This window comes from Charadrius vociferus, unplaced genomic scaffold (genome assembly GCF_000708025.1).
Source record: "Charadrius vociferus isolate BGI_N301 unplaced genomic scaffold, ASM70802v2 scaffold341, whole genome shotgun sequence".
NCBI lineage: Eukaryota > Metazoa > Chordata > Aves > Charadriiformes > Charadriidae > Charadrius > Charadrius vociferus.
In genome coordinates, this window is record NW_009646847.1 from 3,671,555 (window position 1) to 3,695,751 (window position 24,197).

A 24,197-nucleotide genomic window follows, 5' to 3' on the forward strand; every position below is an offset into this window, starting at 1 on the left:
CCTGGTGTGCACCGCCTCAGTCTTCAACATCGTCCTTATCAGCTTCGACAGGTTCATCTCTGTCACCAAAGCGGTAAGGGCTGGGCAAGAGGTCGTGAAGGGGGGCTGCAGGGGATCCAAGGCTGCCCTTTCCAGCAGGGTGGCTGGCTTAGGGCACCTGGTCACTCCATCTCACTCAACCACCACCAGACAGCGGGGGAGCGAGGCAGTTCCCCTCAGTCCTGGAAATATTTCTGTCAGCAATCAGCTTTGGCAGAAAGAGGATTTGCTTGTTACTATTACACTGGAAGAGGTACTCTGTTTTATAAACAGGCACAGTTTGTATATGCTGCTGTTCCAGCAAGAAGGGCAGAGAGAACAAGGTGTACTTATTTTCTCCCCTGCTACACCTTGGATAATACTTTAAAAGTATTACCCAGCTGAAGCAGACCATCTCCCTCGGAACATGGCAGTGCACCTGTTGACAAAGGATAGCCCAAGCCAGCCTAGCTGCCTCCCAGCTGCAGCACAAGGCAAAGACAGAGCCTCTTGCAATGGGTACCAAGCTTTCAGGGACAATTAGATGTATACATCTGTGTATGGTTCAAAAGTGGCAGAGTATAAGTTAGCATTTGCATCCTTTGAAAGATGTTATTTCCACATAACAGCCACAGAAATAGCTAGACCCTTCCCTTGGTCACGCAGCACCTTGGCTATCACAAGATTAGACTAGACTTTCCAAAATTCAAAAGCTAACTTCATTTTCACCTACATTGTACAGCCTTGAAGTATTTTGGATGGTGCCAAAATAATACGTTTTACCCGTGAATAGGTTTCACTCTTCTACACATACTTCTTGGTTATTCTTCAGGCCCCTGTTCCACCCACATTTCCTTAAAACATTAATTTAGCTTCATTGCTTATTCTAAATCACACTAAGAGACAATGATATTTTTTTAAGCAAACAGGATAAACAATCTGCAAGATCATTTGAACAGTTTATATGCAACTTAGTGTTTTACCACCTTCTTTTTCAAGAGGGAGAAATGAACAGATTAATTCTTAAACAGTCAACACTTACAATTCCTTTATTTTCTAGGTTCTGAATTAGCCATGAATTTTGCTTTCATAAACCAAACGCTCATGACTATACACATAGTATAAATATATAGACTGGGTGGTTTCAGAAACAGAAAGGGAAACCAGTCATAATAAATGGAAAAAAAAAAAATCAGTCACTTCAAAATACTTCACATTAATCCTCCATATAAAAATCCCTCCCCAAGCAAAAGTACAGAAGCTGCCTGTTGGGTTAGGGCAGTATAAGAACATATGAAGAGGAATAGATGAAGTTCTAAATTATTCTCTACCTCAATGAAAATGGTAATCATCCTACAAAACTGCTCCTGAAATCATTAGTAGCTTTACCAAGGATTGCAAAATCAGACCAGATTCAGACAAACTCACAACTCCTCAGCTGTGTTTGGTATTCTGCCAGAACAGCATTGGCTCTGGAGATCCAGGTCCACAGTTGGGCAGTAAACGTGAATCCTCTACAGAATTCAAGCTTGAGGACTTCATATTTGAAAACACTGTGTAGCCACTGTAGAGATGTTAAGACTGAATTCCAGTTCACTATATGAACATTGTCCAGTACACCAGGGAATCAGAATATTGATAAGCAGAACATCTTGATTTTAAGATTCTACTGAATTCTACTGCTGATGTGGTTTACTGACTCAGTATTACTGACATACATACTATTTTTTTTGCACCTTAGATTCTCTATTTTCTAAATAAGGGAAATTAGTTACTCTTCCTGTAAAGCACTTTGCAGACCACAACACTCAATCTATACATCTTAATTGCAGATAAGAGTTCTGCAAGTACTTCATAAAAGAATGACATTAAGGACATCAAACAGAAGTAAAAGCTGCTATACTTTTTTTTTTGGTGTGATTTTCACATTAAAAAAAGGCTCTCTCTACAAAGCAGAAAGAAAAGAGCTTGCATGGGTGTTCTGTAAATTCAGATCCTTTTATGTATTTTAAATTGAATGATGTAAAAATTCTAAGTAAGTGAGTTTTGAAGGGCTGTGTTTTTAGACATTCTGTAAAGTGGTGTGACAGCTAATGCAATTGAGTATGTAATCAACTGGTGACAACCAATTCTAGGAATAGCAGTGGTTAATTGCTTTGGAAAAGCCTTGGTTTTCTAGCTTTTAAGATCCAATGCATGTTCTCAGAAAATATCCAGTCACCTTAATAATGTTTGTTGGAATGGTATTTCAGAAATAGCTCTTCTGTGGTACCAGTAAGCTTGGTATAACCCTCTTCCCTAAACCAATATATTATCAACACTCACAAGTGACTGAGCACCATATTCCAAGGTAGCCACGTAACTGTGTGAGATACTAGTAATGTATGTGACTTAACTTTTCTCTCTCTCAGGTCAGTTACAGGGCTCAGAAAGGGATGACCAGAAATGCAATACTGAAGATGATCACTGTATGGATTGCTGCTTTTCTTCTCTATGGTCCAGCCATTCTCAGTTGGGAGTACATTGCTCAAAAGAGCATCCTCCCTGAAGGAGAATGTCATGCAGAATTCTTCTACAACTGGTATTTCCTAATGATTGCCTCTACTATTGAATTCTTTACACCTTTCATCACTGTTACATACTTTAACTTAAGCATTTACCTCAACATCAGGAAACGCACATCGCTCAGAAATGAAAACCTATTACCTGGTCAAGAGGACTGTGAAATGAGTTTCCAGGGGAAAAAAAGGGAACACACTATATTTTTTGTAAAACCTGCTAACAGACACAAACATGAGAAGAAGCGAGCAAGCAGCCTTTCGCCCCCAAAAAGGGCTTCAAGGCTCAGCCTACATAAGCTTGACAATCAGTCATTAAATCTGAATGTCAATCAAGACCTTCCACCACTTCAGGTAGAAGTCGGGACCAAGCCTCATAGGAATTGTTTCTACAAAACTACAGAAAGCGTATGCAACACCACCAGCAGAGTGGACATTGCTAACACTATGGCAAATAGATTTAGACTTTCGCGGGATAAAAGAGTAGCAAAGTCTTTAGCAATTATTGTCTGTGTGTTTGGTTTGTGTTGGGCTCCATATACACTTTTGATGATCATCAGAGCAGCTTGCCATGGGCGCTGTGTGCAGTATTCACTTTATGAGACTTCATTTTGGCTTCTGTGGGTGAATTCAGCCATTAACCCTGTCCTATATCCACTGTGTCACATAAGCTTTAGGAAAGCCTTTATAAAACTCCTGTGCCCAGGAAAAGCCAAAATTCATCCTCATATCTTTATGTGAAAAAAAAAAAAAAAAGTGTGAAGGCTGACAATTAGTACACCTTGCTTTCAATGGGAGCATAAACTGGCTAATATTCACATGCAAGTATTAAATGCAATGTGCACTGGGTAGTTTATGGAATACTGATAAGGAGGTACAAGTGTAGATATTTATGAATGCATAGAAACACAGCCATCCATGTAGCTGGAATAATCACAGCAATGAAAAGAAAGGTAATTTTTCGAAGCTCTCTGAGAAATGATGCCAGCAGTGTATTTTCTGGTAATGGTGCACTAACAAAGTGCTGAAAAGGGAATAATTAGAGTTTAGGCTCTCTCACTTTTAATAACTGCAAGTATTGCTGGTAAGGCATTTCATACATTGTTAATCTTGGACCTGTTATATTTTACCCCCAATCCCACTCTAAGATGCCAAAGGTCTCAGCTGTTAAGTGTAATACGCTTTTTTCCTCCCTTAGTGGCAAGCCAGACAAGATCATAACCAATGCAAAACCAACCTAAAAACTGGCATCCAGGAAAAAGCATAGGACAAGAGGCACCAGAACAGTCAGGTGACCAGAAAATCTGGTCAATGGTAATAGGTAAGGGAGCACCGATTTAAGTGGAAAAGGTGATTAAGAAATAGGAGAGTAGAATTTTTAGTAGAACTAAGGTTCAGGGACAGGAACATAAATGGGTTTTGAGCTTTGTGATGGGAGATACGAGAATTGGGAGTTTAGACACTGGAAGAGTTTCACTATGAATTTCCTCCCCCAGCTCTGACTTCCTGTCCCCTGCGAGGATCCTGCATGGGCAGGAATTCACTCAAGTCAAACTTCTACTCCTTACAGGACTGACAGATATTACTCTTCTATCTTTTGCTATAAGTACAAGAGTAAGCATGATTAGTCTGAGATCTATGGCAGACAGATCTTGCTATAGACAGAGCTTCAGGTAAAACTTCCCTTGGAGTAATTTGTTTTAAACATTTCCAGTTAGACTCTTACTAGTTCTGGCTAGTTCTCAAAGGCAAAAAAAAAAAAGTTGTTTTCTCCTACCCTACTGGATCTATCCATCCATCAAGTCATCAATGGTCCAAAAAAAAAAAAGTATTATTTGAAGCATTTAGAGATTTAAATCACGCATCATGAATAGCATGAGTCAAAAAAGTATGTTAAAATTTACAACCTTGCTATTGATCATGGATGTGAAAAACAAGAATGAGAACACCGACACACTGTTTCTGTGACTCTGCCTCTGCCACAAGAGAAGCTCACACAGCTAGATCCTAAGTTTTGACTAGATTTGTCCCACAAGAGGTATCAATTTGAACATCACTAGTGATAAAATTTGTTTCCACTGTCATAAGCATTTTTATGTAGCTTAACATTTTCCTTTGCTGACAAGTGATAGCTATTGAACAGCTGTAATTGTACATTACCACAGCCAAAATGCATGTTAGTACAGTTGATCTTAAAGTTTACAGACCATATTTTGAAATAATTTACTTTGTAAAATTTGAATAAAAGTAATTAAGAACTGTGGAAGAGTCATAACTTTGTAGCCTTAGAAGTGGCACATGGAAAACAGCACTAGCCTACAACATTTAGGTAACTGCAGTTGAAACCGCAAAACCATTATTCAAAGACAATTCTTAAGTTACAAGGACTGACCTTGAGCATTAAACAAACACGGTTAGCAAATACTATAAACTAGGAGTGCGTATCTCTACTATATGAATGTATCTACATGAACACGATCATCATGTTCTACTATGGATGTTTTACAACAAAACAATCAGCTTAACAGTTCTCTCAAGAGGAAGAGCATCAACAGATACAGAGCAACATTACGATTTTTGAATAGCATTAATTATACCACTAGGCAAGTAGAGCCATTAGATTCTCCCCCCATTCCTCCCCTCAGAGCCAGTCTTCTACATCAGTAGATCAATGATCTAATTGTTGTCTACTCCATAATTATGTTTCCTAAGATCATATTTGCCTTTTTCAGAAAACAGGTAGCACTAAGTTATTAGACATTCCCACCAAGGTCTCATTCACTATCCAGTCAAGCCAGGACAATTTTCACAACAGCGGTCAACTCAAGGAGTAAGAAGTTCAGTCAGTTAGCTTTAGAATGTTACATTCAGTTAAGGTAAAACAGACATTTCAAAGCTTTCAGCAACTGGCATTAACCTACAGACTAGACCAGTCTTCACAGGAGTTGCCACTGACAATTGCTTCACTGCTCAATTTCCTACAGCTTTGTCATTTAATTGCCACTCATGTCTCTAGCACAGACCTAGAATCCAGTAGGATTCTCCGCTGCTCTCTCAAGATATGTCATAAAAGCATTCTGAAATGTGAACATACATTGTCTCAGCAGCATTTGTAAAAATACTGGTTTTGAACGATAAACTTCTACATTAAAAATGCTAGCAGCCTCCCAGCTTGTCCAGGTTAACTATACCTTGATTGTTTTGTCTCTACAAAACAGAAGTTTCTTTTGGTTTTATCAGAAGGTTCAACATTGGGTTCAACATGGGCTCTGAAGAGACATGAAACAACAGGTGTTAATAGCAACTTTATTGTTTCACTGGTGCAAAATCATGATACTGAATAAACTTGTGTAATGCATTTTCCCCTAAATTTACAGTAATGAAGGTTATACATATCTATATAGATTGCAATTTCTCTATTTTTATACTATTTGGAACAAAATTATCTTGATAAATATGCCCTGTGCACAGTACTGGCCCTCACTGAATGTCACAGAGCCTTAATATGCAAAATATAACTTCTGTTTTTGAACATGGTACTTTAAAACTCTCCAAACATGCATTAATATATTCTAGTTTTTAGGGAAAAATATTACGCTTAGTCTTAACTGGCATTAAAAGAAAAGCACAAGCAGAATCTGACATACAATAATCCCAAAAATCTGATGCTCTGTACGGATCAGACACAGTTTGAGATGACACTCGCTGCCAGTTTAGAACTCTAGTGCTACAGAAGCAACAGTGAACAGACAGAAGAGAAATCAGAACCAGAAGAGCCCTACCATGTCACATGGGTTTCAAAGAAAGTTTTCAGCCATGCTAACTGATGAAACCTGTAGTTGCTGGTCCAACCTTTGAAATTTGTTAGAGTATTCAACACAAGTGTTTGAAGTGCCAGACTGAACACATGAATGTTAACTTGACATTTCTGAAAGGCACAACCTATGAATCTATCTTAAAAAAAACATACGGTATGTAAATGAAAAGTAGTAAGTACAGTGTCTATCTTCCTAAAGAACAAGACCTTCATAAATTGGCCCCTCAGATTCTGGCGATTCCCTCCTCAGACGCAAGTGTTCCAGTGTGTTGTGAAAGTGTTTGTTAATTTGTTCTGTTTCTTCAGTAGACTCAAGGTTTGGGAGATCTTCTCTTATCTTCTGTATGAGCTGATTCAAAACCTGAATTGTCACCTACAGGAGAACATAAACAGAAGTCATCAACAAGAGCTCTGTATAAATGCACAGACATTAGTTTTAACAGCCTTGTCTGTAAATGATTGATATTTGGACAGTTCTCAAATATTGGTAAGACTGTACGCAGATGAGCTGTTGGAGACTGCCTTCCCTTGCTTCTTGTAGGACTATTCTGATTTCAGAGTTCTTCACACAACAATGTGAAGAACTTCTGAAGTCATTAACCTGATAGCTTTGTAACTTTTACCAAAGCATTTCTCTCCAGTTTATTCAATACAAATTTAAAAAGCTTTAAACAAATAAAGCACATAATCAGATTGTCTATGCACTCTAACATAATCTGTTTCTTGTAGCAGTGAGTCAGGACAGCAATATCAGATCTGAAGTTATTCTTGGTAATCAAGTTGTTACCTAGGAAAGTACAGCTGCCTATGCTGCAGAGTCCAGGACTACACAGAACACCACAGCACAAAATGCACTGCAGACCACCGCTGTATCAAGACTATTCTGAGATCTGCGAAGTGCTTGAAATTCAAAGTTTTATTGTCATTCCATTAGATACAGCATCTGCTACACTAGAGCACTACTGTTAGTGGGAAACCAGTTCAGTTGCTGGAAAGTCAGCACATCCCTAAAATGTCTTTAGACATTCTCTCAACACTACAGGGTATTCATTAAGATCTGCTCTTGATCAAATGATGACATCAGATGGGATGCATCTCTCTACTTGACCAAGCAGCTTTTTCAAACTGGATAAATTTTACCAGTTATCTACTAACAGAAAATGGATGAGGTAACTGCTAGGTCAGATTTCAGATGCAGAAATTACGCTGGTACATGTCATGTCTACTTCTTGAAATTAAAGCTTATGCCAACCATTTGTGGCACACTCAGCAGTGACCTTGAACAGATGTAAGAATTTTCTTTCCCTTATGTACATATTAAGTTAGGTACCTCTAAAGTTAGAATCTTACTACTTTCTCAAAGTCCTAGTAAGTTTTGATCTAACAAATATTTCAGCTATCCAACTCTCACAATATTTAAGTTCATAACTAAACTGCAAGTGTTTGATGTTTTCCCCATGTAAGAAGAACGAAGTTTTATCTACAATTTTCCTAGCATATCAAGAATCGCCAACTCTGTTGTTATTACCAGAACTTGTGCCTCTCATGAGAGGCTACAGAACAAGTCGAAGAGACATGATTTGGGGTACAAGCGTGAGTGAAGAGCTTAAAGAAACGTTCTTTAAAAAGATGCGATAGAGAGAATCCATTTCCACTCACCGCCTCATTTTCCTTTTCGTAAAAATAGATATATCTATTCAGAATTTCTATGAAAAGTTGGACTTGCAGAGAAGGGTCCATGCACTGATTTGCTATCTTCAGAGCCTTCTTTAGGCATTCCATCACTCTTTTTCCTCCATGAAGCTAGAATGACAAAACCCCCAAAAGTTGTAAGAAATAAAAGAACCTTAGGGAGCTCCAGTACATCTTCCCTTGCCACATATGTGGCATTACCTGGTGGTCTACCACAGAAACACAAAACTACACAAACTGTGCAGAATAAGCTGTCACTGAATGCTTTCACTGCTACCAGTTTTATTAAGTTTTCTGTTAAATGAGGCAATAACATGAAGAGTTGTTGAAAGCCTTCAATTATGAGATCGATGAGGTCAGTTTTATAATATGTACATTAATGCATATTTTGAGAAACAGATTTCAAACATTGTTCTTTATAATTACAACAGCTTATACGACAAGCCTTAAAGAACACAATTTTTTTCCACCTTTAACTTGAACAACTTATATCTTTAATTTGAAGTTTAGTAGTTAGTGTGCAAACACAGCTACTATAATAAACACATGTAAAATGCCAAGTTTACTCTGAGAGCCAGTCTTAAACTAGTTGATAGTCAAAAGCTTGCATGGTACTACCACCTTAAATTTGAGTTTTCTCAACTTTTGTATTTATGCAGCTTACACTGCAGTGAGATTTAGAAGGTTCATACATTAGAACACATTCCAACCATATCTACATCACTAAGTGATATATTCACTTTAGAAGTAATTGCCTTCAGAAGAAAGGGAGAACTATGTTACTGAAGCAGGATATGTTACACCGCTGCTGCTTTATTCTTACCTCCTCTCCATTCTTGTCAGTATTTCGGCCAGACCAAAACAGATGGGCACAAGTGCTCACAGCCCGGCATTGGTCTGGCTTCTTAAGGAGCTTAGAGGCTGCCAGAGCACACTGAGTCCTCAAAGGTTCATGGTTCTCCTCACTGAAGCACTTCATCCTCTCAAATGTCCCAATTATCAAGGTGATTGCAGCCAGCTGTGCTTTTGAATCACTGATTTCATCTTCATATAGAGAGAAGGCCTAGTCAAGGGAGAACGCAAGACTCAATCACTGCTTTAGAACACATCAGAAAAAAAACCACAAATCACAGCTGCTAGTGACATGGCAGGAAAGTATACAGTTTCACAATTGTAAAAGAACTTCAGGCAGGAACAGAGATCATTCACTGAGAGTGTCAAAATCAAGTTAAATCCACAGACTGGAAGTAAGTCTTGAAAGAAATGCTTCTGCCTTAAGTGGTCATAGTAAACAAGTATGATCCTACATATAATCTGAAGATTGAGTTTTTCCTCATTTCAAGCATCTGTTCAAATAAGGAACTTCAATAGCAGAAATAGTCCCCGAAGAGGATTTGGTTCTTTGAAACACACAAAACCAGCAGAACAGAAGTTGAGTGGTAGGTCAGTAGGCCACACAGCAGGTAAGAAAAGCATTTGCACTGCTGCTAGGTGGGTGAAGCGGCTTGAGAGAACACAAGACAAAATCTTGAATCATATCTCTAATTGAAGGTACGCAATTGTCATGCTGCTCTCATCTTCAGAATTGTGCTATAATGACAACTGATACAGTGAGGAACAGCCAAGGTTATCAGCAACTCTGTTTAGGAACATGCATTACTACCATTATTAGAGGAAAGATTAGGACAAAGCTTGCGATGTGGATAACAAATACATTGGTTCTTTATCTGATGAGGAGAATGGGAAGGTTTTTGCAACAAGTAAGGCTTAAGACAAAGTTACAGGTTTAAGTGGATTTTCAGAGCAGTTTATAATAGGTTTCAATACAAGGATTTTAATTAGCTAATCCCAGCATGGCAGTTGTGAACACTGCAAATTTTAAAGACCTTTTGAAGAGTGCTCACGGTCAGGGCAATACTGGCTAGATAACAGGAGCTGGGAGACAGTCTTGGAAGCAGTGAAAGAACATTTCTTGTTGAGAAAGCTACACTCCTCCAGTGAACCAACTATACACGTAGGAGGCAGCATTGCAACATACCACATGTTGTCAGATTGAGTATTCAAATCAGCAGCAATGGAGCTTAATTCCACAGCAGCCTGGGAAGCAAGAATGAGGATAAGGAGTTCCTCCCTAGTAGCATTAGCTGTCAATTGTTTTAGATGTTTTAATCACACTGGATGGTTCGATGTTCAAGAAGCCTAGCCAAGCCAAATTTAAGGTAGCAGAGGACAGTGACTGTAACAGTTGGACACACACCTGGGACATGAATTCGTAGGCCACAGTTTCATGATTCTCAAAGCCAATCTCTCCTGCAGCCAGTGCTCCCTGTAGGAAAAGCCGGAGAGGCAGCTCTGCCAGTTCTGCTTTGATCAGGGCACTGATGGTCTGATGAGCAAACGAGAAGATCTTCTGGCACTTCTTTTCCCATTTGTCATCCTAGAGAAGTGAAACAAATGAAAGCTTGAACAAGATCACTGCTGTAAGGAAAAGAGAATCTAAATTGTAACAAGATCTGTTAAGTGCTCCAGTCTGTTTTCTTCTGCATGCTGCTCCAGCCACTTACTGAGTAGTAGTGAGTGCCCCAGCAGTACAGTCTTGACCTCAGTGGGTCTTAAAGTGTTCTATTTACGGAAAGGTCAGACCCATTTTTCCTACCAGTTCACAGAAACCTTCCTCAGAAGTCTACACTGAGTTGCAGTTACCACAGCTATGCTTAGAAGATAACTAGTTAGGCTTTTGCTCAGTTCAGTGGAGAAAAATTCTATTCAGTCACTCACTGTAGCATCAATGAGAAGTGGAAGAGAATTTTAAAACGTTCATTTTGAAGAGTGTTTTAACAAACAGCATTTTAACTCATTTCCCCACAACAGATCCCCCACAGTAAGGGAAAAATACATATTTAAGCTAAATCTCTCAACCAGAAAGCATTAAAGGGCCAAAATGGATCAGTGATTGTTTTAGTGTGCACTTTTGCAGTTATGTATAAGTTAACCTGCAAAGAAGCACTTGCTTTTAAAAACATGAAAATAGCATAGGTACAGATTTAGAAGTTGATGAATTTCAATATCCAGATTTAAGCCAGTTTCATGCCGTCATTTGCAGCATCGTAGTTCTCTGGTCTCCATGTAAAGAACATTTAATCAATCACCTTCACGAATAAACACAACTAGCCAATTTCTTCTTCACCATTCCTCAAGTGCTGAGGTAATTTAATATGAATTGATAAAAATCCTCCTTAAATAAGAAAGCATTCACACCTCAAGTAAAAATTTGCCTTGAGCAAAAGTGCCTAGCATTCTGTATCGATCTTAACATACTGTAGGCATACAAGAGTAACTTAGAGGTCAACTTACCACTTTGGAGTTCTCTTTGTAGCGAAAAGCAAGCTGGTATGCAGCAAAAACCAACGGTGGCAGCGTAAAACGAATACGTTGGTTCCCACCTGCACCAAAGTGTTTCCGGGCAGTGTTTAGGATCTAAAATAGAAGCACTGTAAGCTTAGAGAATTCTCGAAAGAGGTACGTTATTTGCATTGATAACTTCATCTGCGCTCCATAGAACAAGAGCATCAGAAAGACATGGTGTTAGCATCAGATAAATTACCGTGCTTTGCGGGGAGTACATACTGCACAAATGTAATTCAAGTAAAGCAACTTGTATCTGTAGGTTTTTATGTGTTATCTGCCCAAGCTTTTCCTACAGCTCCTTAATAAGTGTTAGGCAACACTCATACTATATTAACTGGAGATACATTTTGGATTGTGCAGTGAGACCAAAGTTGCCTGAGCTTGCATTTAATAATGACATCGGACACATTCCGTTCTCGACTCAATGGAAGCTACAAAAGTTACTTCTTTCTTACAGTAAGGTAAAACAAAGAAACCAAGCTTCATGAAACTAAACATATAAGTCAATAAGGCTTCTTCTACTCCAAGAGAAAGACTATAGTGCCACATTCTGGTAGCCACATCTGCAGCTTTTGCCATTTTTTTCCCCATTTTCAGATTTTTCATTATTCTCATTAATGACAGCTTCATTTTTTTATTGTCTTTCTCAGCTTTGAGCACAAGCTGCAAACACAAAATGAATGTGATCATTTTCTGCCTGTCACCCTTGTTCTACATCTGTGGAAAGGACTAAGTAGCTCTACTTGCTTGTACTGTTAGCTTCTCCCCTTCCCATTATTGTGGGATTATTTCTATTTATTGATATAGTTAGTCATGTATTCTTATAACCAGAATTCTCAGGAATAACAAGAACTCCAGGTATCAGAAAATAAATTAATCTGTTCCAAGCAAGAGCAAGCTAAACTTGGTTGTTTGTAATAACCTCCCTTTCAAAGGAGATAAAACTCAGACATGCCATATTTTACACTAAAGCTTCTGAAAACAAGTTTCAGAAAATTACTACTAGAGATCAGAGTTAAAGAGTGGTTTTTGTTTACATCCCATTACCACTTTGGAACAAGTGCTAGAAGTGAAGCTCACTGTATCTAACCCTACATACACTTTTAGATTACATCTAGAATTCATGTAAATAACATATTGAATAAATAGAAATCTGTCATCACCCATTATAACCTGTATCAGCCACTTTGGCTTGTAATGCACTAAGGTGTTAAATTTGCATTTCAGATCTCTTCCATACAAAATGCATAATTATAAGCGAGATACTGTCAGAGAGCTGTCAAAATCTCAGCGTCAGATTTTTTCCTACTGTTCCTGTAGTCTAGAAAATAATCGATACAAACATTCTTGATGTTCATCAAGAAGCTATTAAGCATTTTTGCCAAAAGGTGTCACGTAGCTTACAGAATTCCATCCAAAAGGTAATTTGACAAGTCCTATGATGGCATTTAAAGATGGCCACTCTGATTAAAGCTAAGCATCGGTAGATGAGAAGAGAACAGCCTGGTACTCGGAAGCTTTGCAAAAACAGCTTCAAGATCTCTAGCTATGCAAAGTCTTTTGGGGTAACAATACATCAGCTCCTTTAGTGCCAGCATGCCTTTGAGGGAAGCTTTGCTCTCTATTAACAGGCTTTTCCTATATGAATATGGTACTTGCTAGCTGTAATTAACCCATACAGTTCTTGAAATTAATGAGGACCTGGCTGACCTTCTTGCCTTCCTCCAGCAATATTCAGAAATAACGCAGTCAATGAAGAGCAGGTCCTGAAACACGACTGCCTCCAATCTTTGTACAAGCCTTAAAGCTATGCTTCTCCCCATTACAAAAGTTACAGCAAAGCTCTACATTTCAAGCAAGCCGTTTTTATACAATATTTTAAATCCAAGATAAATGAATGTCAGTAATGTCATGCATAGCATCTACTGGGTTATGTTGGTCCATTCTGTTTATACGGTATGATACTGCTGCAACTTAAGAGCTTAAAACCGTGTCAGCCAATTACTTTTCATGTGCTCACTAACTGTATCTTCACAGTAGTCCCTACTCAGGCCTGAGCTCCGACTACAGCTACTGCAATCTGCAACAGCACCCAACTTCAGTACATCTTCTGCCAGCTTCTCCAATGAATTTTCCCTAGGTAGAAACATCCCTGTCCCTCTGCCCCACCACACACTTCTCAATATAGAGAGATCGTTTAAGCTTGAAATAAACCAAAAGCCAGAAAGACATGAAACTCTGATGGATGAACTCAAACTGTTACAAGTACCACAATGTGCAAGTTTCAAGGCCATATCTAATCTGCTGTTAAGAATGGACTAGGCAGAGAGGACGAACACTTGTAACCACTAACCAGCAGTATTCTACATGCCAGATGAAGACCATATACTTAGACTAATTAAAATCCCTGAGTCCAAACCTATTACCTGAATTTTCTGAGCTTTGTTGTATATTTTGATACCAAGAGAATGCAAATGGCATGGTGCTCCAAAATTTTGCTTGCCTCTTTTTATATAGATCGTTACATGAAGTTGTCACAGAATGTTAATTAAGAGTTACAACAAACTAATATCATTACATCCAAACTGCCACCTCATGGGAAAAAAAGTTTAAATACACAAATGCTTTTAAGTCCTTGTCTGCTTTTTCCAAACAACCCACTGCCTTTAAAGGTATCATACAATGTTTTGTACTGAGTTTGTAGTGCCAGAGCAGTGATGCCCCAGCTACATTAAATCCTTGTATAGTTAATAATGCCAGAACTGATAGTTCAGAGAGCACAAACATTCAGAAGCACCGATTGTCATACCAGATACTGTTGGTCAGGGTCATCTGAACGCAAAAGATGAATAAATCTTCCCACAAGGCTCTGCTCATCAGCAAAGTCCTCCGGGTCAGGATCTTCAGCAGGCTGATCGGGTTGATCCTGGATCAGCGTGGATACCAAGTTCATGATAGCATCAACCTGTTAAAGATAATATAAACTCTGCTTAAACCAGAGTAGTCTATAAGCATAAGTTGACAGCAACTGGGAACACCTTTACAGCCATTCATAGCGCTGACAAAGCATCAGCAAAGTCTGCTAGTTGGTGATGCTTTAGGACATATTTCCCTTACTCCCTGAAGAAGGGTCCCTCTTAGCAAAAGGGGAAATTCAGATTCCAAACATACTATCCAGCCTTCTTTAGGTAACAGGCCTAGTTTTAAGGGGATTCAGGGTCTTTGTTCAAACCTAACAGAAGTAGTCTTTAAGATAAGGTTAGGTAAAATGTGCAAAGACAAGACACATAAGAACACAGGTGGAAGAATTATTAAGCGGGATAAAGCCTGTGCTAATAAGATGGGGAAGTGGGGGCATGCAGGTGGGGAAAAAAGCATGCCCTGCATGAAGTCACTTAGTATGCGTTTCCAAGTCTTCAAACAGTAGTTTAGATACCTAGAATTTCCACTTAAGTTAACTTATGTCATACCTGTTCTTGGGACACAATTTCTGTGTTATAGTCCAATACATTGCTAAGCACGTAACAACTCATGCTCTTCCTGGACTCGTAATCAAAGTATTCAAAGAGTGGGTGGAAATGTTTTAGTTTCAGAACTGTCAGGATATTGTTGTAAGTATCAACAGGGATTTTCAAAAGTCTAGTCAGCTCCTTTGAAACAGCACTGCTTGTTGCAATACTAAAAGAAAATATATGCAAAAACACAATTAATCAATAGTTCACACATATAGACAGATTTAAAGTCTGCCTCAATACCAATCCTGATGTAATCAACAACATCTAAGCAACTTGCTGCTAGGGAGATAGGAAATAAAGTATCAAAACAAGTCACATCTTGCTCTTTAAGATGTACAATGGAAACAGCACATTTTAAGTTGCTGATAGCAGAAGCAGATACTGTGGCTGCAGAGTCAGCAAGAGGAGAACTCTAGAGGGCTGTAAGGAACAAACAGATAATGACTACACACAGTTTGGCATACACATTGTGTAGCTGTACAACCACGTAGTGAGATTTATGCAGAGCTGAGCAAGTCCTGGATAGTCAGTAGTTTATCATGATTCTCTATAGCTTGGCCCAAAAGCAGTAATGTTACATATCCAAAGCATGTTTCTGCTATCTTGCCAAACATGGTGAAATGTAGAGGTCAAGATTTTAGAGTATTAACTGCCACTCCAGAGAGAATGCAAGAGATATATACTTACTGTTCCAGATTGAGTTTATTGAATATTTCCACGGTTGTCTCCAACACCTTATCAACATAGTCAACGCGATCTGGGTAGCACTTCATAGCCAAGTTAATCAGAGAAACTTGCAAAGATACCACATCCTCTGAGGGCATGTCCTGGCGAGACTGAAATTTAAGACAGCACCGAGTTGATAAAAACCCCCTCACATAACTGCAATAAAACACCCCAAAAACTGTATGCAGGAATACCCAGCATACCTGTATAACAGTAGCAACCTGCTGCGAAAAGATGTCAAACAGTTTGATATCTGCTGGGATACCAGGTCCATCTTCACGATGTGCAAATAAAGCTAACCTGGTAACACAAAGGAAAGCAGCTTGGTCAGCACAGTTTTTCCACTCTTCAGACACAGGCCAGAAAGAGATACTGGCAGAAAAAGCATGTCCTTTAAGTGTATTTGCAAGCTCTATTACAAGCAAAAAGGAAATTAATGGAAAACTTAAGACCAACTTAAGCCTTAAGACCAACTAAGCCTGACAAATAACAGTCCTGCAAAAGAGTGCTGACAGAGATGGCAAGATGAAGAAAGAACAAGAAGGGCATTTTATAATCCATGTTCTTCACCTAGCAGCACATGTTCCGTTCTTTCCAGCAGAGAAAGAGGTATACAGTGGGCTGATGGAAGAGCAAATATCCTGCATCTGTTCCGTGATATCACTGAAGTTAGACATTCAGTAGCGTTCTCCGCAAAAGTCTCCAGACAAAAACACAGAAGTAGTATGCTGACTTGACTATGCTCTGTCTCCAAACTAAAACCAACATGTTTGGGACTTGAGCTGTTCGCAAAGAGCAAAACACAAAGCAAATCTGAAGTAGAAAAAAAATACTTTCTGGGGGAAAAAAAAAACCAAACACGCAACAAGAAAAACAAAGCGAGAGATTGCTATCCAGCAAGCATCCAAAACACGTTGTAGAGCTATTTCTGTCTGTAATAGGAAAAGTCACGCCAATCATCATTTCTGCAGAAATCAGATACAAGATAATAAGGATCACTATAGGAAGGCTAGCACCTTAACAAAGCTGCAGCTTAAAAAGCTCAGCATTGTTATCTTTGCTTTCTAATCATTAAGGGATTATTCCATTGTGAATTAGAGAAAGACATATGAAAATATTTAGGCAAAGGAACCTGGCTTTTTTTTTTTTTTTTAAGTTATTTCTTACAGGGTTTCTATACTTTGATTCTGAAGGAACTTTAGGTCTGGAAGAGAGGCAGGTAAGAAAAGGTTGAGGTGCCAAAATACTTCATTGCCAGGAAAAACAAACACTGAACTACTCTTATATTTCATTAGGGTGGTAACAAGCAGACTTTCTAAAGCCCGGGACAATTGCTGCCTTTTCTCAAAGGGACAAGGCAGCTTTTCTTGGCAACAGCTCAGAGGGTAAGGCCAGCACGCTACAAAGTATGATCAAGTTGCAGACAGATGGCAGCATAATTAAAAGCTATGAATGATTTAGTAAGTCAAGAAAGATCCCAAAGCAGCAAGACTATTTGCAGAAAGATTCCTTTAACAGGAAAGCCCCATGGGAACAGGAGCTAAAGCTTTACAACCTTCCCCAGCAGTTGCTGGTGTTCAGTTTCAATTATCCCATGCCAGCTGAAATCAAGATGAAAAATGCAACAGGCACTACCTGCATGGGACAAATTCATGTCTTGACTACACAATATGGAAATGCATAACAATTGCTCCTAACAACTCCAATCCAAACACAAAAGCAAGATCTTCCTTACATGCGTGGATTCCAAGAACTGCTCCACTCATTCTCCAACACTTGCAATAACATTACAGTCAAAAGCACAAGTTGCCATACTACAAAGATAATCATCACACCGCCCCCTTTCTACCCTTGTCCTATGGCCGAATGAGAAGGCTCTGGAATTTTAGTGGAGTATTAGTGGCCCAACAAACCACAGTAGCAGTAAGTCTAGGAGGGCAGCAAGTTCACTGCTAGTCAGTTGCTTACTGCTGTTTGTAACAGTAAGACTAGAAAACTCACTGTGGAGGTAATAACAAAGCTGTTTAAGTGCTCTAAGTAGATATGACAGCAAAAGCTACATGAAAGAAAGCCTTCTGGCAAGAACTACATTGCTACACATTAATGTAAGAACCTAGCAAAAGATCCTGTGGCTTCTGTTGAAATAGTCTCAAGACAGACAGTCTCAGAAATTAGATTGCCATACAGCAATGCTTCTTGGGGTTTGGGGTTTTTTATGTTGGTTTTTTTTTTTTTTTTTTGCTTGGTGTTTGTTGGGTTTTTTGAAACTAACAGAATTATGAGAAATCTCAGCCAAGGCAGGATGTTATAGGAAATCAATGAATTCCTGTGAAAATCTCTGGATGAAGGCAGAGCTCCTTCCCTGACAAATATACAATGCTGAGAGATACTCCAGTAAGACCTAAGTCCTGAACAAAAAGATCTAATGTAACCTGGAGAAAACAAACTGCAGATTTGTTAAGTAAAAAATGCAAGATCCTAAGTTATACCAGTCATGCGTAATACACACGCTCCATCTCCAGGCATTAGACAAGATAAAGAAATAGAGCCAAACCACCTTATTCATTGCTGAATGCCAGTGGGACTGAAGATCTCTATAGTAACTGAAGTCCATATATCAGTACATAGACCAGGTATCTAAATGTTTGTGTGCAAATGCAAGGACAAGGCTTTTCTGAGGTTTCAAAAGCCATGTAAGCGCACTTCCTTTTTGCAGTAAGAAAGTACAGGTACTCACTGATAATCTGTGTTGTTTCCTTTCAGGATACAAATCAAAACTTCAGTTCTAATTTCTCCCCTGTATTTGAATTCAGTGCAAGCAGCTTTAAGCAGTACCTCCACAGGAAAAACACACTTTTGGGAGAACAGACAGGAAGCTAGAGGTAAACTAAGAATTAAGGTGGTAGTACCATTTCCTACTAGCTCTTTTCTGAAGAGGCATATGTTATGTTCTCTGATGAAAATTGCAAGGTAAAGTATCCTTGATACATGATTAGCCGCTAGGATCTTCTAGTTTTCAAGAGCTGTCTATAACCAATATGGTTGTCAAAGCATATGGTTGTCCGAAACTGCTGCCACTAGTTCAAAAAACATGAAATTGGTCACTATTAAATGTGTTGTTTCCTGGCTTTTCTGTTTACAAGTTTTAGTCAGTCCTTAAAGCAGGTTTCATTAAAAGCTGTAAAAGCAGAGTCCACAGAGCAGAAGCTAAACAAATAATATTCTTCACAACCTTAATTACAGCTGATAGAAAGACACAGAAATAGTGAAGTTAATTGATATAAAAAAATTGAAAGCTTTCAAATGCTAGAATAATTATCATCTGCTTGTGCACAACACAAACTTAAATTCTGAGCCAATTTCCACCCCCTTGGTCACTCACCTGTCAATTAAAGCAATAATTATATTTTTCACATTCACATTTTGGTGCAGTTCAGCACAGGCTCTGAGAAATGGGTTCAGGGTTTGGAGGTGAAATTCATCTGGGAAAACCTGAAGTTATAGATCAATAATCATCAAGTTATAAACTGAATTTGCCCACTGTTACACAGCAGTAAAATGCAACAGAGTCATTCTAAAGCAGACAGCCACATAGTAAATACGGTCTGGTCTATGAATGCTTTAGGGTTCCCCAAGCTGACCTTGACTGGGTAAGTGCATGAAGCAAGAAATACAAGACAAATGGGTAACTTGAGGGCCCAGCTATCTATTACAATTCATACTGCAGGCAATGCTGCTCAGACACTTACAAGCTTCTGCAACAGGAGAACAAAATGGATTTCTCTTCACTCTTGCCCATCCAGTCAAAAATAACATGGGAGAAACCACTATCTAAGAGTCCCAGTGATGAAGTTTCCCAGTTCATGAGGAACAGGTGAAAGTAGCCTGAATCTGACTAGAAGTATAGGAGGAAGCGTCCCTGTGTCCCATCACTGCAATCGAATTTAACCAAGCTCACCTGTATGATGCACTCCATGAGGTACTCCTGAGCTAAAGCATCTCTACAGTTTACAACTTGCTCCAATATTCCAGGCAGAACAATCTGGAAGAGAAAAAAAGAGTCTTGCAGTGGTTTTACAATTACTTTCAAAGGTTATATTCACACATATGCATTTAATCCAAACAGAGCAGTATTGCTAATATTTCTCAGCTCATTCTTTATATAAAGGCTTTCTGATGAAAAGGCCCAGTTTTCAGCAGTTCCACCCTTCAGAGAAAAGAATCTACTGTTCTCAGACATCTGTCCTTTTTGTACATTATACAACCTGTAAGTTTTGATTTATTAAGTCAGTGCTAATAGCTTTACTGGCACATACCACTACTCAGGGTTTCAGCAGTACCACTCAAAATCATTTTCAGCAGCTATATGGTAGAACTTACAATAGACAGACTTCTAAATAATATAATTGCTTGACTATCATTTCATGCAGTAGCAGTTCTCTTGAATGCTTTGGGAAGCGCAGCTTCATTTAACTTGTAAAGTCTATTACAGAATGCTGAATGTGTACATATCCCTTAAACCAACTCATTATTCTATAAGTAAAATGGGAATCAGGAAGGAAAGTTTTAAAATTTCTTATAAACATTACAGACAAAAGCTTATAGGAAAAACGCATGAGTCATGTCCTCAGTCCCACAACACATTATACAGCTTCATTAGCATTCAGAACTTCTCCTCAGGTGAAGAGTTCTAGAACCACCAGGATTACTGAACTTTTAGAATAGCTGTAACACTTCAACCTGCTCATCTGAAAGTCCAAACTGGTTTCATTTGGAAAAAAGTAGCAGAAGTCAGAAAGGATGGACAGACATCCCACCTGCTTGTATCGCTCCACGTTAACACCTTCCAACTGACTGAGGCGAACCAGGTTTGTTCCTACTAGGATTCTCAGTTCCTGCCTTTCTCGCTCCCTTTTCTCTCTGTCCCGACTATGGCCCTGGTGTTGCATTCGCACCCAAAGTTTGTTCATCTCAGCAAAGTTCAGCAGCACAAAATCCATCGAATCACTGATGTCTCCAGTGGTTTCTTCACTGCAATTGAGAACAGGTTAGGAACAAGAAAAACTTGTCAGAAGTATTCATCCTTCCATGCACTTGTGAACATCCAATTTTTAGGAAGGTAGGAGGGTGAGGAAGTGTGTGGTGGGATATCTGGGTTCATAAGAAAGGTTTGTTTCCTCACTTGTGAGAAACCTTAGTTCTGAAAAGAAATTCTTAATGAACAAAACACCTGTCAAGTCTATGGGAGTTCTACCATGTCTACTTCTCTCAAACCTGAAGAAAGTCATATAGAAAATTTCAGTATGTTCTGTTAAAAACAATCATTTCTTAAAGTTATAGCCCATCTTTCTTACTCTGCTTGCTCGCCTTCATCTGGTAAGATATTCCTGGTACACTGCAGGAGATAGTTTCTAAGAAAGAGGCCTCTAAGAGGATGCTGTACTCCACGGCACATCTCCACCAGGTCTTTCAAAATATCTTTCCTGGACTGCGGAAATGACTTGACATAGACAACACCTACTGTTATCAGGAGATACCTGCAAAAGGCACAGAATCAAACAATAAATCATAAAGTAACAATATCACACTTAAAGGCAACAGTTCCTTTCTTCCATCCTAGCAGTATTACCAGAGCACAGAAAGCAACAAAGTATCATCCAGATCTCATAATTTTGGATATTTAGTCACCTTTCAACTCCTATTCTCCTCTGCTACAGAGCACAGCAAATCTGAACAGCCACTTGACCTCCTTACAATGCTTTATGCATTGAACGTGTAGGAGCTTAGCATGCATAAAGTTCTGAATGCTCTCAGACTAGCTTGTCTATACTTCCAGCACTCCACTAAGCTGGAAAACAGCTCTGGCACATACAGATGTGTAATCTATTACGGTAAAGCAGCTAAGCCTCTTTCATATCGTAGTCTAGCAGGACAGGTGTTAAGCTCTTTGGAAATCCCCAGGCCTGTACCCATTCCTTCAGCATCTCTACACTAAGCAACAGGTAGAAGAAATATGCAAGATGCATGGGACTGGTGCTCCAGTATACTTGGACTCCCCTTCAGCTTAACAGAACAAACAGATAACGCTCAGAACCGTGACCTTAGAGGCCTCAACCCTCTCTGCACGCTTCTCTGTCTCATGCATGGATGTGCACAGAAAGCATCAGAAGCATTATCAGGGATGACTGAGACTAGAGTCTACATCAAGCAGGCAGGAAGACAACTCAAATGATTATGCAGAGGGGTAAAGACATTGTGGTAGTTATTAGCCAAACCCCAGAAACTGGATGAGGATGCAGCCTGGTGTTTCCAAAGCCTCTTCCTGGCTTGAAAGTAAGATCAGGAATTAAAAACTGCAATACCAAGCAAAATCTGAGTCTTAAGTCTGAGTAGCTAGACCTACTCCAGCTCAATGGTCACATATTTAAAGATAAGCCTTCCAGTATCATCTCTAGCATGCTAACACAGAGGAAAAAAAACCCCACATATTCAGAAACACAAAGCTTTTAAGAACCAGGATACAGAAATTTTCAGCTTCCCTCTCGCACTTCTTACTCTCCAAAGAGCCAGATGCTTATGAAGCATTTACTACATGTGAGGATCTAAGACGCAGATCCTCAGGTACAAGTTCATTAACAGCCAATGGAAAAAGTTAATGACTGTGTAAGTCAATCTCAGTGATCAGCATGCGGTACTTGCTTAATGTTCCACTGACCAGCTCTTCACCCAAAAGCCAACTTTATTCCAAGATCAAAGTAGTTCCATCTTGGTCATAATAAGCAACACTTTGGCAGGAAGAAATGACCTTCTGCAGCTGCACTCTCGGCCTACATCTCAGAAGTCTCATAGCGATCCACTCTTAAGATATCCAGAAATACTATTCACCATTGCAAACTGAATTCTCGCTATCAAGCAAGAATGCAGAGTCAATCATTATCTGAACCCAGAGTCTGACCACTATTCACCAGTTTAAAAAAAAAACATAACACCAAAAAACCCACACACTAACATATATACACTTACAGTCTTGGAATAATATTTCCAGCATACTGTACTAGCTCATAAAGGTCTGCCACCTTCCTTCCTTTGGCAAATTCATCTGTCAGGTAGACTTCCAAGTAGTGTAGCTCATCAGAAATTGCCATATCTTTTTCTCTTAGTTAAGGACTTTAAGCCAGAACGTCTACCACAGATTTACATAGTAATTTGCTCATTCACACCAAGAAGGAAAAGTGCTGTACCAAACACAATCATGCCTAAGTAGGTAGTACTTCTAGAACACTATTGGGATAAATACACATTGAGCAAATAAGGCAATGTTCTCGTACAATAGATCCAGATAAGTAAATGCTGAGGAGAAAAGTGCAAGTAAATATTTGAGACCAAAAAGATGCCATGGTACCAAAAAAAGCAGACGAACATTTCATTCCAAATTCAGCATTTCAACCAGTTTTTTCCTTTTCAAAGGATACAGAGCTCATAATAGCTCTTTGGAGATAACATAGAAGTCCGCAGCTCACCAAGCATGTTGGAAGCATGTTTCAGAGCATCCATGAGCTTGTTTTTGTCCTTTAGAGGCAGAAAGAGAACAATCTGTAAGAAGTAATACTAGGCAACTGCACTATTTTAGAAAGCTACACTTTTAGCTTTTTAAAAAAAGCATACGAAGATTAAGCAAACATGACAAAAGCAGTAATTCTAATTAAATCCATTGATTTAGTACCTAGCTTGTACTACGTTGCCCATCCCAATTTCCAGATAAAGATCTCCACACAACCCTAGCCAACGGTGGTTTCTAGTCACAGAAAAAATCATGCATTAGTCCGCAATTCATCACTACAAAATTTATCCTATGTAGCAGGTAATTCATTATTGGCCTTACATGTAGTCTTTTCTTGGCATGAACCACAGACTGTAAAAAGCCAACACTATGTTGAACATAAAGAAGAATAGCTTCTCATCATACAGTTCCATATAAAATGAACTTAAGCAATAACCTTCTCATGTCAAATGGCAGGCTTTTTCTCACTTTAGGTTTACTTAAATGCAAACACATAAATTATAAAGGTGTACCTTTATCATTTATCTTGTCAAATACTGGATCAAAATCAGGAAGACACATTCAAAGAATACTCAAGGCTCACTCTCATTGAGTAGCCACCTCATTTATTTGCAAAGCCTCTGCCAGAAAGATGCATAAAGGGTTAACTTTCCTCACATCACAAGAAATGAGTATTGATTTACTGTTTTACTCCTAGCAGACAAGAAGCTTCATTGCATTTTAAAAATCACATTCTTACCAAGCATCTCTTCATCTGGAAAGACTGAACCTTCACAGCCTGAATGGCTTCATCCAGGAGTTTTTCCTGTTCATCCTGAGGAGATTGCTGTGTTGTTGGCTGGAAGAAAAAAAAATAGACTGCAACTATTTTCATGAAGCCATTTATGACTTGATTCAAAATA

The 24,197-nt window shown here is 38.9% G+C and overlaps 2 protein-coding genes across 2 annotated transcripts in view; one reads left to right on the forward strand and one right to left on the reverse strand.

The window, feature by feature from the left end:
* The window catches only part of LOC104294482 (histamine H3 receptor-like), a 39,854-nt gene extending 36,537 nt beyond the window's left edge, over positions 1-3,317 (forward strand). Inside the window, exons 3-4 of the mRNA XM_009894095.1 lie at positions 1-73; positions 2,430-3,317. Coding sequence (XP_009892397.1) covers positions 1-73; positions 2,430-3,317 — 961 coding nt within the window. The remainder of the gene's footprint in view (positions 74-2,429) is intronic.
* A 2,549-nt stretch (positions 3,318-5,866) lies between these two features.
* Positions 5,867-24,128, reverse strand: VPS35 (vacuolar protein sorting 35 homolog (S. cerevisiae)). The gene is made up of 16 exons (XM_009894064.1): positions 24,035-24,128; positions 23,207-23,303; positions 22,758-22,881; positions 21,089-21,271; positions 20,552-20,765; positions 19,693-19,776; positions 19,117-19,226; positions 15,938-16,034; positions 15,696-15,844; positions 14,964-15,171; positions 14,303-14,458; positions 11,440-11,562; positions 10,343-10,522; positions 8,909-9,148; positions 8,053-8,196; positions 5,867-6,766 (listed from the first exon to the last, which is right to left on the reverse strand). The coding sequence occupies exons 1-16, from the start codon at positions 24,047-24,049 to the stop codon at positions 6,587-6,589; spliced, it is 2,304 nt and encodes a 767-aa protein (XP_009892366.1). The 5' UTR covers positions 24,050-24,128; the 3' UTR covers positions 5,867-6,586.
* Between the last annotated feature and the right edge of the window lie 69 nt (positions 24,129-24,197).

Coding starts and splice junctions, on each gene's coding strand:
- VPS35 (XM_009894064.1), bottom strand. Junction 21,272..22,757: donor GGAAATATTATTCCAAGACT/GTAAGTGTATAT, acceptor TGCCTTTTGCAG/GTATCTCCTGATAACAGTAG. Junction 8,197..8,908: donor CTGACAAGAATGGAGAGGAG/GTAAGAATAAAG, acceptor TTGTCATTCTAG/CTTCATGGAGGAAAAAGAGT.